At 42.7% G+C, this 17,745-nt stretch overlaps 1 protein-coding gene across 8 annotated transcripts in view; it reads right to left on the bottom strand.

Moving 5' to 3' along the window:
- The window catches only part of LOC140901775 (uncharacterized), a 296,321-nt gene that overhangs the window by 74,565 nt on the left and 204,011 nt on the right, over positions 1 to 17,745 (bottom strand). For 3 of the 8 annotated variants that reach the window (XM_073321257.1, XM_073321259.1, XM_073321260.1), the window contains exon 6: positions 8,741 to 9,978. The exons of the other annotated variants lie outside the window; for them this stretch is intronic. In XM_073321257.1, coding sequence (XP_073177358.1) covers positions 9,650 to 9,978 — 329 coding nt within the window. In that variant the 3' untranslated portion in view covers positions 8,741 to 9,649. Of the gene's footprint in view, positions 1 to 8,740; positions 9,979 to 17,745 lie in introns of those variants that run through there. 8 annotated transcript variants of the gene reach the window in all.

The raw sequence follows: 17,745 nt of genomic DNA, 5'->3' as shown, positions 1-17,745 counted from the left end.
ATCCTCAGAACAAGTAAACATGAGAGGTAGCAGGGTAAGCTTCCCCTGTGAACAAGCCTCTCTCCTGACCTCTCAGGACGAGAGGGTAACTCAGTTCCTCAACTCCATTCAGTCCTTGGCCTCTCTAGGGGGGCTGCTAACAAGAAGGGGATAATTAGAGCTAGTCCTGGTAGTGGTTTTCATTGCCATAAACATATGTTTGCATGGACCTGTTTCCCAATAGGCCAAACATACAGAGGCCAGTAAGTAAAAGCAACTTTCAGGCATTACCTAACCTCAGACGATTCTGCAAAGTCAGAAGTGACAGTTTCCCTATCCTGTTAACAAGCATCTGGATCATCCAGTCTCCCATATGCACTTTAGGGCCTGATCTACAGCCCACAGAAGTTAGGGAAAGACTCATTCTCCATAATTTTCCCCATCGTGTTACCTATGGAGCCAGTCTACCCAGAACTAAAGTAACAACATATGATTTTGGGCACTCTACGTGGGTCAGCTTTTTCATGATTTTCAGCCCTTTCAAGGCATCTCAAGTCAGGCAACCAAAACCAACAGTAAAACCTTTGAAGAGGTAAGTCCTAATTTTTTTTTTTTTTTTTTTTTGAAATTTGCAAACATCTCTTTTCATCCCTTACTTTAGTGTCCTTTATTTAGAGTATGGACTGAGCATGCTCAGAAACACTGCTGAATCTGGCTGGCCTCACTCTGCCCGGCCTCACTCTGCCCACCCCACTATCGGCAGACACAAGTCATCTCTGATGCTAATATCGATCACCTGAGGACCTGGGTGTTTTTCCTTACTAAGATACTGTGAGGGCATGATCTGTAATGTAGTTCAATAAGCATAATCCGATCATTTGCTTAAAAATGAATAGAAAAGCTTTTTTAGCAAAAATCAAACCCATCCAGATTTCTAGGGTTTGAGCTTCCCAACCTCACTTGCCCAGCGTTTCTACTCTTGTGGGTAATTGTCTGGATGTTCGTGGGGTTACTCACCTGACAAAGGGGATACAGTGAATAAGAGTGGCAGGATAGGGTATCTGGCCCATTGCAGAAGGCTGACAAATTGCAAATAAATACATTTTACAATAAAAGAGCTGAAAATCTTTTTTTTGGAACATGGACATGCCAGTATTAACAGTCACCATCACAGCAGTATCTGGGCATTTCCACTCTTCTTCCCATGCATCTTAATACACTTTACAAATCTTAAAGGAGTTTGCTGCCTAGGCTTCTCCCTAGTAATGCTACTATCCCCACTTGTGAGGGAGGTGAAACTCAAGGACAGAACGTTTTAATAGACCAGGCCCTAGATCGCAGAGGCCAGGGGAGAGCCAGCATTTGCAAGACTCTTCATCCTGCACTTTTCATAAATTCTACAACAAGAAGGGATCATTGTGATCATCTAGTCTGATTTCCTGTATAACAGGCCAGAGAACGGCCCTAAAATAATTTCCTGAGCACATCTTTTAGAAAAGCCTCTAATCCTGATTTTAAAATAGTCACTGGTGGAGAATCCACCACAACCCTTGGTAAATTGTTCCAATGGTTAATTACTCTCACTTTCCAAAATTGACACCTTATTTCCAGTCTGAATTGGTCTAGCTTCAACTTCTAGCCATTAGATTGTATTTTACCTTTCTCTGCTAGATTGGAGAGTATTAAATATTTGTTCCCCATAAGTAGGTACTTATACACTGTAATCAAGTCACCCCTTAACCTTATGTTTGTTAAGCAACATAGTTTGAGCTTTTTGAATCTCTCCCCATAAGGCATGTTTTGCAAACCTTTAATCATTCTCGTGGCTCTTCTTTGAACGCTCTCCAATTTATCAATGTCCTTTTTGAATCCTGGGCACCAGAACTAGACACAGGATTCCAGCAGTGGTCTCACCAGTGCCAAATACAGAGGTACAATAATCTCCCTACTCCCACTTGAGATTCCCCTGTTTATGTATCCCAGGATCGCATTAGTTCTTTTGGCCACAGCCTCACACTGGGAGCTCATGTTCAGCTGATTAGCCACCAGAACCCTTACATCTTTTTCAGAGTCACTGCTTCCCAGGATAGCTTTAACCACACAACCATCCTTCCTCTCCCATAATGATAGATCCTGAAACGAGTACCTGACACAAACGCCACAGTAAACAGTTATCTGTCTGTAGCATGTACATACACTTTACTCAGCCCCACTGTGCAGTTCTCTTGCACCAGACCCACTGCGCATTATAAATCTGAGAAAGACTGAAGTCTGTGGCTTTTTAATTTTTTTTTTTACAATAGCCATGAAAGGTGTGAAATATTCCCTGTGTGTATGCATCTGTGGATAAGATAATAGGCTGAAATGTGCAAATTCTTCTCATATTTAATGAACCAGGAAATGGCTCCAATTTTGGCTGTGCGTATTTCATATCCTACTCTATATATGGCTGCATATTTTAATAGTCTAATTAATTGCTTTGTGAGATTCCAGCTTAGTTTTCTTAATTATTGTGCAGTCACTGTAGGTAACAAAAAAAGTAAGTATTTAATAACTTAGCCTGGGTATTGCAGAATTATACAGAACTCATCTTTTCTGCCTCAGTTGTTGTTTTTGGGGGACACTGAGAGCTGAATTACTGGGGAGTGTCATTTAGAACTGATGAACAAGTCACACTTTTCCTGGTGAGTCAGTACAGAGGTACTACCCCAGCAGTGTGCTGTTGGGAGGTGCCAGCTGTCATTTGAGATGAAAAGCCAAGGTCCTGACTGTGACGGGGAGATACGCTCCTGCCCCAACAGAAGAAGTCCTGCACATCTGCACGATGGGGTTATGCTGGCACGGCTATGCCTGTACAGTCTCTGTCGTGAAGAGACAGCCTTTGTTTTAGTTTGACCTGCCACAAGTAGTGAGAACCTTGGCCAGGAGAATATCAGAAACAGTGGCTATCCACCACAGACGAATTCATCCCTGTGGAGGGAACTCACGCGAGGTCTGACCCCTATGCTGAGGGCTTAGGCCTTTTGCTCGGCCTCTGCACAGGAGTGAATTTCACCCCATATGACAACCACTGGATTTCTTCCACAGAGAAGAACATAGATTGTAGGCAGTGTAGGGCAGAGACCATTTTTTTCTTCTGTGTTTGTACAGCACCTAATACAATGGGGTCCTGCTCCATGACAGGGGCTCCTAGGTGCTACCACAATATAAATAAATAGTAATTGTTCTACAATCCCTAGAAACTGAGATACCAAGTTACTAGGCATCATAGATCCTTTAGACAGAGAAATATTCCTGACTCTACTTTTAAACTCATGGGTGGAAACCATCTTCCCTTCTTACTACTCTAACCTAAAACAAGGGGGGGGGGGAAACCCCACTCTGGCTTGACCTGGATGTCTGCAGGGCAGTCTCAATGTATCTCAAAAGTACTGAACCATTCAGAAAATCTTCGGCGTTATTTGTTCCTTTCGTCTGAATGCCTGGGAGTGAAATCCTCTAATTCATCTCTAGCCAGATGGATCAAATGCTGAATCCATCGCGTTTTACACACCGGTTCCTTCACACCCCTCCCGCTTCCTGTCTGTATCCAGGGCCCAAGTGTGAAACAATCAAGGAGAAATGCAAAGCAGGTACACGGTCGCCCATCAGCAGGTGCAACCGGGGGGCCAAATTCTGCTCTATTTCACAGCTGTAAATCTCAACCCGCAGATTATCACTAAAGGAGATGACATCGCACAGAAAGGAGAATTTGTTATCGGATTATTTCCTTTCTGAGAATAAAATCTTCCCGTGAGCAGACAGAAGGCTCAGTTCTGCCACTCTTACTCACATTAAGTGATCCCTTACTATGCAAGCTGTGCCGCTGGCATTAGCAGGGTGACTCACATAAGTAAGGAACCACTCAATGTGAGCAAAGGGGGAAAAGGGGTAGCAATAAGGCCCAAAGTCAATAAGAAAAGTCCGACAGAATTTAATAGCTAACGAACCCATTTCTAAAGGTTTTTCTGAGCCATCCTGTATGATTTCACAGACATTCACATCCCTGCTATAGAATTCCACGGGATGGTTTTTTTTTTTTTAACTATACAAAAACATCTCATTCTCTATTAAACTCTATGGTGTTTAGCGTAATTTCAAAAGAAGCCTATTCGGTTTATCCAGTACTACATTGGTATAATCCCCATTACATTCTAACGGATTTTGCTGTAATGTAGAACTAATCACGTGGGTGAAACACATCCCTGTACAGAGGGTATCTATGCACTGCTTAATTCCAATTTAAGCTCTAGTCTAGTCTCGTCTATGCTGGTCCTTTTACTACACTGATAAGTATGGTACCCACGTAGCTTAAAATTTTGCAGGATTGGGCCCTTTGAGTTTATTATTATTTTGTGGAATTAAAAACTAATTAATTAAAAGACCTTTTACACAATCTTAAAGCCAGGGAGAGCATTTCCCCTCGTATAGGCTTTGCACAGACAGCGGATCCTTTCACCACGAGTGAAGGTGTCGGTGGGGTCCGGGGCAAGAATAGGGGAGATGGGAGCAGTGCTGGGGTGTTGCCAAAACCCGTGCATGCAGGGATTCTGAGCAACATGACTCCCTTAATTGAGGCAGCTTGCCACTGGTGCCGACCTCCCTTAGGGTCCTTTAAATATCCCTGGTTAAATGTATAGGATCAGATTTTGATATTCACATTGTCTGTGTCACACCACTCACCGCTAGTCTGGCACCTCCTCCTGGTCACGCAGGGGATTAGCCATCAAGGTCGATGCCCCCATCCTGCGGTTGCATACCCACAGTCACGGACTCTCTCTTATCTGCAGCTCCTCTCTTGGCCCTGGAACCACAGCGTCCCCTCCGGCCAGGTCACTCAGTGGCATTTCCCCCTTCCAGGGTACACTCCTCCCATTCTGTCACTCCCACAGTGACCCTGGACAGCCTTCCAGTTCACTGCCCTGTTAGTCTATGCCATGCCTACAGTGGCTGGTAAGGGAACCCAGGCCTGCCTGGTACTCTGGGTTGCTGTCCAGGGACCCTCAAACCAGCAGTTCTGGGCTTTCCTCTCCCAGCCCTCACTGTTCCTTCCTTGGATGGCTTCCTGCCACTCCGGTTCCCCTTCTCTCTCTGGGTGTACCAGCTCCAAACACTATGCCCTGAGAGCGACTGCAGCCTCCATGTCTCTGGAGCCTCCAAACCCTCCTCCCTTTTCCCAGGGAGTGACTGCCCTTTCTCAGCAGCAGCCCCTGTCTGTGGCCAGCTTCCTGGATTTATACACCCTGCCTGTTCCTGTCCAGCAGGAACCTGCTTGCAATCAATTCCCTGCTCCCTGGCTCTCCCTCCAGGTGCAGCCTGTGGAATTAATAGGCCTACCTGACCATGTGTGGGGTAGACACCCCATCACAGTCTGGTTAACTGGTACCTTACTCTGTGAGTAGCCTCATCTAAGTTAACAGGACCATTCATGGAGCAAGATGCTGTTCAGCATGAACAGAATTTGATCTATAGCTAACATACAGAGATGAAAATGGTTTATTTTCTGAAGCTTTACTATTGGACAAAACAAGCTTGATCTTTCTTAGCCACAAGTCTCTTTTCTCTTTGCCCTTCCAGGAATAGGAGCCAAGTTCAAAGTTTTGTAGGAAAAATGAAAAGCGTCCCTGTGGAATTACACACAGTTTTATAGCTTTTAAGTGGGGCAGAAGTGGCACTGATTCACGACCACGGTTCTTTCAGGACCAAAAGTTCTCTAGGTCCTTCATTTGTCTGTCATGTCTCTCTGGCCCTGGCACGTGTTGGGAGCCACTTTCCATGGTTCACATATAAAAATATTAGTCTCTTGAGTAGCCAGTAGCTATTTCAGTTTAGACAACTTTGGGTTGCTTTAGTATGAAGCAAGACCAAGGGCCAAATTTCTCTCTCAAGTATACCACAGGGAATCTCTAGAGTCAGGATGGTTTTGTGGTGAATGCACTAGACTGGGACTTAGGAGAACAGTTTTCAATCCTCCACCTGGACACAAACTTCCTGTATGACCCAAGTATGCCACTTAATCTCGCTGTGCTTCAATCCCCATCTATAAAATGGGGATGATGATAATTCCTATATCTATCTAGATCACAGGCTGTCCAGGGCAAGGATTGTTAGTATGTGTCCACTGCCTAGCACAATAGTGCCATGGTCTCAGTTCACACTGCTGTAATACAAAGACAGAGTTACACCGCTGGGTCTTACAGTGACGCAGCAGTGTAGAGAGTGTCCGAGTTCCATGGAGTTACTTGTCATTTACACCAGTGTAAATAACTCCAGAATTTGGCCCGGACTTGGAGGAAAGACTTCAGGTTAAGTCCTGGACCAGCAGTCCCTCCTATATTTTCTCTCTCTTCGAAGGATGTTCTTTTATTTTGAAACGGTAATTTGCAAAACAAGATTTTCAGAATTCAAGCAGCTCTGAGAGCCCTGTCTGAAATAAGGAACATCGCTTCATGAAATATGGAAAAGCAATCAAAGATGGTGGGTTCCCAGTGCTTTTAGTCCAACAGGGAACCTTATATAAACTCACCAAAGATGTAATATTTCTTTGGTTGGAACAGAGGCTCTTAAATGGTTATCCTGCCTGTTTCTTTAAGGGTGTGCTTGGGTTAAATGGAGTTGTCCTTTCACATTTTGGATGTGGGCCGCAAATGTTTTAAAACTGGAATCTGTAAAAGTTAGAGCTTATGCTCCCTGTCTATTGCAAATAAAACAGCTGGTTTTATAACCGGTGTAAATAATTGTATTGATTTTTTTTCATTACAGAGCTAAATACTTTCCACTGTGTTACAGGAAGGTGTGTATAGCACAGCGTACAGAAGTGCATGCTTTCTATTATGGTAGCACCTAGAGGCCTCAACCAAGACTGGACCCCACTGTGACAGGCACTGGAGGTAGTTAGTGCATGCTCTGAAGACTTTAACCTTTAAACAGACAAGACAAAAGAAACATGGACACAGGAAGATGAAGTGACTTGCCCAAGGTCACACAACTAGGCAGTGGCAAAGCCAGGATTAGAACCCAAATCTCTTGATTCACCATCCACTGCCCAAATACATTACAGCACACGGTCTTCAATGGCTACCCTGATTTGCGTGCTACTGTAGATGCAAACATTGAACCCAGGTTGTGGAAAACACTTTGCAGAGAGAGGCTACACAGAGCTATGTAAGGAAACACACCCCTTCTTCTGGTGTATTGCAGAAGAGTCTTGATATCAAACAGTTAAGGATGACGGACAGGCAAAACTGCCTACTTGGCTATTCCTCTGTCAAGCAAGCACTTTTATAACAACTTAAATGGGAACGCTTTTTATAGCTAGGGTCTGAAATAACAAACACGCTCAATTACACTTTATAAATTGATACTTTCTACACAAAGATCTTTGCAGGGAGAAGATTCCATTTGCCTTTTTTTTTGTTTTGTTTTTCGTCCTGAAATCACCATTTGCTGCAAAGCAAACTATGCCAACTAACTGCTTTCTCAGAGATGGTTCAAATAATCGGTGCAATCAATCATTTGCAATCGCCCATTAGTGTTTTTAATTATTTTCGAGTGATGGCCTTGCATAGTAAATAATAATAAATACAGGAAATCAGAATCTACCTAATCTACTTCTGCAGGCAAAAGATAATAAAAATGTTAAATAATCTGCTGTGCTATATAAGTAAAAAATGTCTCCTTTCTACGCTGTCATCTACTCTGATCTGTAAGCTCAAGCAGATCACAGTATGTCTTTTAATTGCTTTAGTCCATTAGGACAGAATCACCAACCTACACTGGTTAAGATTTTTTTTATTATTATTTTAAATGTACAGTACTTTGCTCTACAATTTGCTTTGACACTGCAAACACATTAATTGTCCCAGCCAGAAGCCTTTCTGCTTCTCATTTCTATTCCTATTTCTCCCCTTTGATTGGCTTGCAAAGAAACCCCAGAGAACCAATCAGAAGCAGCTTTTCCATTCATGTCCTAGCAACAAGCCCTGTTCCAATCTTTCTCCAGCAAACTGACACCTGAAAAATTACATCATGAATAATAGCGAAGCAACAAGGGCCAAGAATTTTTTTTTCATCTGTCTGCTGCAGAGTTCATTTAAGGTGTTTCAGTCTAGATTCTTAAAGCTACACCGTTCTAAATTTCTGCTGCCCTTTTTGCATTTCTTTTCTTTTTTTCTTAATCAAATATGTTGTTTAGCGGTCTACAGAAAATTAATTTAATTCCCCGCATCCAAAAAATGTCCATGGCATTTATCACCTTTGGTGCTGGGCTCTTTAATTACAGAAGATGGAAAGGAAAGCTGATTGAATGCTATACAAAATAAACATGTCTTGCTTTGTAATAAATAAATAAAATAGAGCAGCACAGATATCAATACCTGTGTGTGATGGGAAGAAAACCATTTTCTGTGATATTGCCATGCAAATTTTTGTCTAGAGAGTCGCGTGTATTTTCGGAGACAGACATTCCATAAAGGTTGCAATACATGTGTGAAATATGTAAATCTATTGCTTAAAGGTTTAACATCGGCTGCATATTGTTTTTCTGTACAAAGTTCAAAACCTTTTGCTTGCTTCCCTTCCTATCATTTTTAATTAACGAAGGCAGAATACAGCTATGGTGCAACAGAGAACTACCTCCCTCTTTTGTATCATATTTTCTGAAAAGAAAATTGGCAGGGAAAAAATTATGATCAGCAAAGATTTTAATAATACAACTGATGGATATGCTTAACAACAACAAAGAAATTAGGCTTTTTAGCATGCCAGAAAAAAATACAGCACAGAACATACAATTCCAGATGATTCAAGAGGCACAAAGACAATGGGAGAAGGGGACTGATTCATTTAATTTAAATGTTCACTGTTCATTCCTACAGTGAGACAGTTTCTTCTGCAAGTCGGAGAATAATCTTTTTTATTAGCACTGCACCAAGACTCATTCACTGAATAGTATTTGCCATTTTATGGACGGAGAGAAGAAAAAGAAGAGGGGAAAAAAAAATCTGCAGACCGTATAATACTGGCACAAAGAACTGTAGCTGCAGTTGGAAGTGTTTGCAATATCCTCACTGACCTTTTGGAGGACTCGAACACCACTCTGCCTTTTGGTTGGGAAAAAAAACCCCACATGTATGTCAGCAACAAAGTTTCATTTATTGCTCTCCGGTGAAGGCTGAAATGGGGTGGGTTGTTGCCTCGAACTACAGATTCATATTATGCTCTGGGTGTCCACCACTTTATTTATTTATTTGTCTCGGCGTTCGCATAAACAGTATCTCATGATGCAGCAAATAGTTACATTAGTGTCTGAGTTCTGACTGAATTTTCAGCTCTTGAGAGCAATCAGCGCTGGCAGCAGGGTGAGGTTGGAGACTCTGGCATGCTGCCTTGCTACTTGAATAACCGCATGACTATATAAGGCCAGAGGAGGAAGAAGAAGGAGAGCGTAGAGGAGAAATATTGGGAGTATAAATATGAAAATTTAGCAAAGAGAGAAACTAATCTAAACCTTTTTGCCACTTACACTTTGAATCATGGGCTCAGATTATAGAACTGGCTTCCTACCTTGTGCAACTGAATTGCAGAGGCTACTTGAATAACAACAACACTTTGCACTTAACTTCAGAGCATATTACACATTAATTAACTCCCTCCACCTGTCATCCCTCCTGTTGTAAGAATTATGACCTTCTGCTTTAGAGCTGGGGAAACTGAGGCAAAAAGGAACGATGGCTGTGTGTGTTAAAGGACTCAGGAGATCTGGATCCAGTTCCTGGCTCTGTGGCAGGGGCGGCAGAACCAGGGGGGACCTAGTGTCCCTGCAATGGAAATATTGTGGGAGCTCCATCCCTTCATAAACTCGCTCATGCCTGGGGGGAGGCAGGGGTGTGGAGACAAGCGGGGGGGCCACGGGAGGGCTGGAACCGGCCCAAGAGCAGGGAGGAACCAGACATGCCAAACCTGTGAAAAAATGCAAAAATTAGGCTTGTTTTTGGCATAATTAGCTTGTGAGTTGCTTGTTGGGCTTGTAGCTTGTTGCAGCTTGTTGCTTCTTTTTTTTTGATCGACTCCCAGCAAGCAAGGGTAAGGGGGGGCAAGCGGGGACAAGGGGGGCAGAGAGTTAGAGGTGCACAGTGGGCCCATCACAGTTCCAGACTGCTCGCCGGGGGAAGCTAGTCACATAGAGTGTTGGGGTTATTAGGGATGGGCTTGTTTTGAAATGGGATTTACTTGATTTTTGGCTTATTGTGAAAGTCGGGGTGTTTATTTACTGCCTGAAAGTTGGCAACTGTGGTAGGAAGCCCTGGGACCCTCCTCTCCAGCTGAAAGCCAGCTGCTCCACCCCCCCCCCCCAAGTCTCAGTATCTCCTCTCACTCCCTCTCCTATTCTCCCCACCCCCATTCGCAAGGAGCATTGCCCAACCCCCAATCCTGAGTGTGAATTTGGGCAAACCATTTAATCACTGGGCTTCGGTTACCTGTCTGTCAAATGGGAATAATAATCCTTCCTTTCTCCCCCCTTCCTGTGTCTGTCTCGTCTGTTCAGATTGTAAACTCCTTGGGACAGAAACTCTCTCTCACTCTGGGTATGTACAACACCTAGCACAATGGTGCTGTCATCTCAGTACTATTATAACGTAAACAATTATCAGGAGAGAGGGTAAGTGACTTGCCCAAAGTCACTGAAGGATTCCAAGCAAGTTGGGGAAATTTCAACGAAAAACAAGCTCAACTTTGCTACCCACATTTGCTACATTTGCTCATCAGCCCTAATGAGAATTGCTAAGTCCCAGTGCCTGTGCACAGCCCTCTAGCTGATACCTCTGTGTTGTGGTCAGAGTTTGTAGAGCTGCTGCCACACAGAGAATATGAGCTAGCGAGTCTCACAATTGGTCCATTGCTGACCGTCCAGCTGTGGGTTGGGAGTGTTGCTAAGGCAACATGTTTCAGCCCTTGTAAGTAGAACAACCCTCACCTCACAGACCATCAGCAAGATCTGATGCCAAGAGGGCCTCTGCCACCCAAGTTCAGCACTGTACCCCTTCAGCGAACAGTCTGCATCTGTGAGCCAGTAGAAACAGTAGGCAGTTATCCTCAGAGGAACGCCCACAGAGGAAGGGACATCTCACGCTTAAGAAACATGCTGAATGCACTTTGAAGCTACCTTCTATTAGGCTTAAGGAGGGCTGCTCAGCTAGTGTGTTGGACATGGGGCCTTGAGGATGGGGTTAGGTAGAAAGCAGCTTCACTGGGGCAAGGGGATTTGGAGTTTCTACAAGTGGCATTCAGAGCAGCTGTAAAAAGATAAGATCTTTTGTTTCTGCAGAAGGACAGCCTTAGGAGACAGCACTGTCTGGGATGGTAATATATTCAAACCTATTGACATTTCCCTAAAATAAATGTTCTCAAACATTTAGGGTTTTCCCCCCCCAAAGACAGGGGAGTGGTGCTCACTGTTAGAGCAGGAGACTGGGTGTCAGGACACATGGGTCGCCCTTTGAGACGCTGGTCCTGTCCTGTCACTTGATTTCACAGTGCCTCAGTTTCTCCTGGGGCAAAATAGGGATAATATTGCCTCACTGGGCTGTTTTGGGACTTACTTAATATTTGCAAAGCCCCATGAGATCCATAAGTGAAAAATACAAGGAATTAACAATATTTATGCGTATTATGGAATAAACACCAATTGTTATAGTTAGAAGAAACAGTCTCTGGTAACACCAACACACGCACATCATCATGTAGATGTGATTAAGCATTTTTGTCCTGACCCAAAGCACATTGAAAGCAATAGGAGTCTTTTAATTGACTTCAGTCGGCTTTGCATCAGGCCCTTGATGCAATATGCATTTCTGCTCTACTAAACTTTCATCTAGCGCTAACAGAAGAGGATCTTGAATTAGACAAAATACCTAATCAACTGCATTTACTCCATGCTGCAGACGCCCACCTGCATTAGTATTATATCTTATAACATGCAGACGGCACCAAAGATTTCTCTATTGCCCAAATCATGCCATTATGAAGCTGAATTTTGCATTGGTTATCATTTGAGATGACTTCAAGTTAGGAAGCAACTGATTACAAATAAGACTTTCATAAGCCAACATATTACAAACTCACAACTGTTAGATGAATCGTGTGCTCTTGAGCGAATTTTAACTGTGTGAAAGAGTAGTCATATTCTGCCCCAGAAGTGAATGCATATTAGTGAGTGTCATAGTGAACCCTGAATTTTTTATGGATGCATAACTCCTCCTAAGATCAACAGGGGATTTGCAAGGAATGCATGACCCCACAAGCTGTAAAATGATATGTGCTATTTAAATATGTTACCAATAATACAATACTTTCTGGAATTTCCCTTATTCAGGGTGAACTGCAACATGGGCAGTAAAGCTGGAGTCACTCATGAGTTCGGGAGTCCTTTTTGGCTTGAGGTTTTCCAGGTATAAATCACATGTACCTAATGCTAGTTACAGCCTATACCAAAGATATTACCAGGAACTAGCAGCAAAGGATGATATCTTTCAACAGATGGTTAAATTTCTGCTGTTAAATTACACATAATGTAATTACAAGATCAGCAGTAAAATAAAGGAAAACAGACAAGATGCAGGTTAGGTAAATCCCTTAGGTCGATTAGAAAATCCACCCTTTAACAGATAATGGTTTGAGTAGCTCTTCCTAAGGGCCTGAGTCTCATTGGCTTGCAATTGGACTTATGCTCCTAAATCACTTAAAAATTGAACAAATCTTGGGCAGGATTTTCAAAAGCACCTGTGCTCTGATAGAAACTAAACATATCTGACACACTGAATTTGTGATTTTAAATCCTACCTCAAGCTGTCAAACCTGGCACAAGGGGAGTAGGGGGGCGGAACTAAGGATCATTTTAGAAATAAGGCTACCGCAGAGACAAATGAAGTGAAAGTCGAGATAGCATTAGATCTGTGGATCAAAAGGCAAGAAAGTTAGAGTCATGCAGGCTAATTAGGAGGAGGTTTATCTAGCACGTAATGAGACTGTGTGCTGCCATCTGGGTTAGATAAAATTCTTCATTAAATAAAGGGATGTGCTTCTTCGTTTGTTTTACAGAACTGTGATACCGAAAAGCTAAGATGGTCAACTAGAGCTGAGACAAGAAATTTAGGGGAAATTTTGCCTGTAGCAGTCCATGTAAAGAACAGTCCAGTGGTTAGGGGTTTAACATGGGAGCCCTGAGTTCAATTCTCTACTCTCACATTATTCTCTGTGTGTTCCTCCCTTCCACCTCTGTCAGATGGAGATAACAGTTGCCTCACTGAGGATAAATATGCTAAAGCTTGTGAGGTGCTCAGTTCATAAAGTATTTCAGGCCAGATGAGCATCTCTGGCACAAACAGATGTGTTGAGGTAGAGTTGCCCATTGGTTAGGGTAGGGTCTAGGAGTTAGAGGACCTTGGTTTTCTTCCGCACTGTGCCAGTAATTCAGTGTGTGATCTTGGGGACAAGTTATGTAATCACCCCATGCCTCAGTTTCCGCACCTTGTAAAAATAGATATAATAATACTGACCCGTCACTGAGAGCACTTTGAGATCCTTGTATGAAAGATACTATGTAAGTGCAAAGTATCATACTTGTTAATCCATAATTATCCTCATTTTCCGCTAAATCATCTAGAGGTTGTGTTTCCTTTTTAAGCTAAAACATTATTCTCACAATGTGTAATGCCATGATGTTTCTCCTGGTAGGTTCAGACATTAGTCCATGACTAACATTAGACCTCTATAAAAACTTGCCTGGCTACTGCTCTCAGATGGACATGCAAAGTTTGGCTCTAAGTTTGTTTCTAAGAGAAACACGCTCTACCTCCGTCTTAGAGGTCTGTATTTGGGTACTGTAGATATAAAGGCCAAAATGGTGGCTTTCTGATATACATGATCAAATACCTGAGCATAGTACCTGTGTATTGTTCACAAGTATTTTTAAAGGCTCTGGGAGCCAAAATAATATGAGATCTGGTTTTTCCCATGGCATGACTTCCTGATGTGTTAAAAAAGCCAGTGAAAAATGGAAATGCACAAATAAAAAATACTGAATGCTGGTGCATTCCTTAATTTCATCACGTAACACTTTTCATTTATGCTTGGAGATATGTTGTTTTATACTCAAATGCTAACCTATCACAGAGTCATTCAAGTCATCTTAATTTTAGGACCATATCGTTTCTTCCTCTGTGTGTGAGTGTAAAAAATGAATTTCAAAAGAACCTTTCCAAGCGCTAATCTAACCACCATTATTATCTTGGAAGGTAGCTGGATCAAGCCCTTAAAGTTTTGGGACTGATTTTCAGAGATGCTAAGGACCTGCAGCTCTCATCGAGTCCCAGGGAAATTGTGGGTGATCAGCACTTCTAAAAATCAGCCCCGTCACCTTTAATCTGTCCCATGAGCAAAAGACTTTGGCAAGGGCTTGGATCACTTGATGTTACAGAAGCCAAAAGACTTCAGCTCTAGTGGCTAGAAACTAGATTGATTTTCGTTGCTGTCATGCTGAACCTCAGTATTGGAACATTTAAACTAACAGGCTTGCAAAAAGAGGACTGTGTTTCCTTTGTTTTCAATTATAAATAGATTACACACACAACCCTCCCTCCCACTTTAAAAAATCATTATTAAGGTTACAAAATCAAGCACTCCAAAGTTAGGAAATGCCAGAATTGAGCTTGTCTGTTCGACCTGAATTTGGCTCCTTTGCACATATGCATTGTGCTAAAGTTTTTACAGTTCATTTACAGTCTTTATTCTTTACAGGGCAACCTTAATACTAGGGGGTGCTACCCGTCTTGCTGTAATATAAACACCCTAACATATATGGACTAGTTTATTTGTTCTGAATGCACCGTTATTGACCTGTTTTATACATAAACCTGGTGCAAGCAGAACGAAACGGATTAAACACGAGACCCAGTTATGAGCCAAATCCTGCAGACCTGCCTCAGGCAAATCTCCTGTTGACTTTAATAGGAGTTTTGCCGGAGCAAGGACTGCAGGATTTCTGCAGTTACTCCCCAAGAAGAAGAGCACATTGAATTCTATGGCAGCATTTCCACCAGAGTCCATATAAAGGAAGCCAGTAGCTAGCCAGCCCAGGCAGTAAAGTATGCAAAGAAGCAGAGGGAAGGCACTGTAATTTTTTCTCACAGAATTATAAAAGCCTGGCCTAGCTCTCCGTGCCAGAGCCTGCCTAGAGTTTCTGTCTCTCTCTACTATTCATTAGTGATTACATGCCCCCTGAACACCTGCAAGAGCAACTCATAAAGCAAGCATTCATGGGTCCTGGCAGCACCAGCATGGGAACTGCAGGCTACAGGGCGACAGTCATTGTATCCCCAGATAAAAACATTCTCTTACCAAGGCCTCCGAAAATAGAAGCTGGCTGCAGTTTCAGTTCGGCACCACAGGGTATTAGGGAAAAAAAATAAAGAAGGGTTACTTCACCTCGGTCCTTTTTAAAGTCAATAAAGTGCGTGGCTGCGGTGCTCTTGGGAACCCTCTGGACAGTCAGTGGCAGCCTTCTAGTACTCTAGGGTAAATTGCAGGGATCTGAAGAAACGTTTGCTCACTGGAGCATCTGGCTACAGTGCGACTACTGTCCTACCACACTCCTAGCCTGCAAGCCGCTCGGAGTTACTGCAAGCTGGACAGGAGACGCCGTGCTTTGGTGTTCAGCACCGTAACATAAAAGGGAAAGAGGGCTGTTCAGAAATCAGCCTATGAATAATGTGGAAAGGTCAAGGTAATAAGAACGAGAGTGTACAAAAGATTAGCATATTTAAAGGCATTTTAAGGTGCTTTTGTTTTCACTTTAAGAAATACAGGCACTTGTGCTATATTAATGACTAAGTGGAAGAAATACCAACAGTAAAACCCCGAGTTAAAATGGCTCTCGGCACGTAGGACCCATGGTGAAGTGTTGAACTGGCTGGCGGAAGTGCGACCTATTGCTGAAGTCATCTGAAAACTCACATACAGGTTTGGGGTTTGGTCTGGAAAGGTGCTGAGCCTATTTGAAGTGCTTATATGGCCCCCAGGACCACAGTATCCGAGTGCCACACAATCTTGAATCCTCACAACACCGCTGTGAGGTAGGAGAATGCTATTATCTCCATTCTACAGATGGGGACCTGAGGCACAGAGAGACTCAATGACTTGCCCAAGGTCACACAGGAAGTCTGTGGCAGAGAAGGGACGTGAATCTAAGTCTCCAGGGTCCCACCGCTCAACTACTGGACCATCCCTTCCTGTCTGCTGAGTGCCTTCAACTCCAAAAAGCCGCTCAGAGCTTAGAAGGGATGAGCTGTCCAGTTCTAATCATTCATTGATGCCAATGGCAAAACTCCCAATTACTTTAATAGTGCAGGATCAAGTCATTTTTATTTAGTGCCTAGGAACCCCATTGTGCCAGGCACTGTACAGACATGTAACAAAGGACAGTCCCTGGCCGTGAGAGCTCAAAATCTACATGACAAATCCAAGGTGACTCTCCTACGTTTCTGAATTATGCTCATGAAATGGGGAGAAATTGAAAAATGCTTCATTGCAGGTTTGCCATAAATATTAATATCTAATCCCTCACCATTCTATGGCACCCAAGACACTTTACAAATGCAGACTGATAAAAATATTTGTACTCTTTCATTTTACCCACCACTGCAATGCAGGAAACTCTAGGGTGAAACGCAATAGCTGTCTAATGGTTCACACCACCACTCAAACCTAGTTTAGGACAGGAAGTGAAGAGGAATACAATATCCAACAGAAACTGTGAGGCTCATTTAGGGACTGATCTAAAGTCAGCCTTGTCGTTTTTTAATATTGACTTCAATGGCTTTTGGATCAGGCCACTGAAGAACTAGAATGCAATTACTCAAGTTAGAATTTAGCAACACAATACGTAAAATCGAGTCCTTTGGATTGGAAAGTCTAGTGGGAGATCTAGTCCATCAGATCCCTGCATCATAGCAGGACATATTAAGCTATCCCCTGTCCAGTACAAGTAAGCAAGCTGCCAAGATTCAATGCCTGAAGAGAATTTATTCAGAACCTCGTTATTTAGTCATGTACATAAAATACAGCAAATACAAAACCATGTCAAAAAGCAGGAAGCAATAATCAAGGATTCCACGTACTCCATTGCCTCTGAAATGAGTAGTGAAGGTTGTTTTAAGACACAGGACTATTGAAAATACTTTTTTGTTAAACGTACCTTTATTAACCTGTGAAAGGGTTCATTTGTACAAGACTATGACTTCACAAACAGCCATTGATGTCATGCCTCTAGAGTATTGACTAGCCAATCCTAGTTTGACCTGATAATGCAGTATTTTTAAACATGATCTCCTTCTGGGAGACTTTCCATCTATGGGAGACTTTCCATCTATTCCAAAGGGTGTTGGATCAGCCCCTTAGAACTAATCCTCTCTGGGAAACTGCATCATGTTATAAACACATGTGAACTACCTTCATGATAAACATGACTGAGCAGTGAATGTAGACAAAAACAATTGTGTTTAAAAGCCAAGTCAGCTGGTCACTGTTAACCACAGGCAGTTCTAGGTAGCAGAATATACTTACACAATGGAAACATGCCAGGACCATAATGTTTAACAACCTTGAGAAAAGTGCCCTGGGGCTCTTCAAAGGCTCTATGTGGGCAGGAAGTTGATTTTGTACCTTAACTGA

Source organism: Lepidochelys kempii, chromosome 22 (assembly GCF_965140265.1).
Source record: "Lepidochelys kempii isolate rLepKem1 chromosome 22, rLepKem1.hap2, whole genome shotgun sequence".
In the NCBI taxonomy this organism is placed as follows: domain Eukaryota; kingdom Metazoa; phylum Chordata; order Testudines; family Cheloniidae; genus Lepidochelys; species Lepidochelys kempii.
Note: the sequence above shows the minus strand (reverse complement) of the source record. Positions and strands in the feature narration are given on the sequence as shown.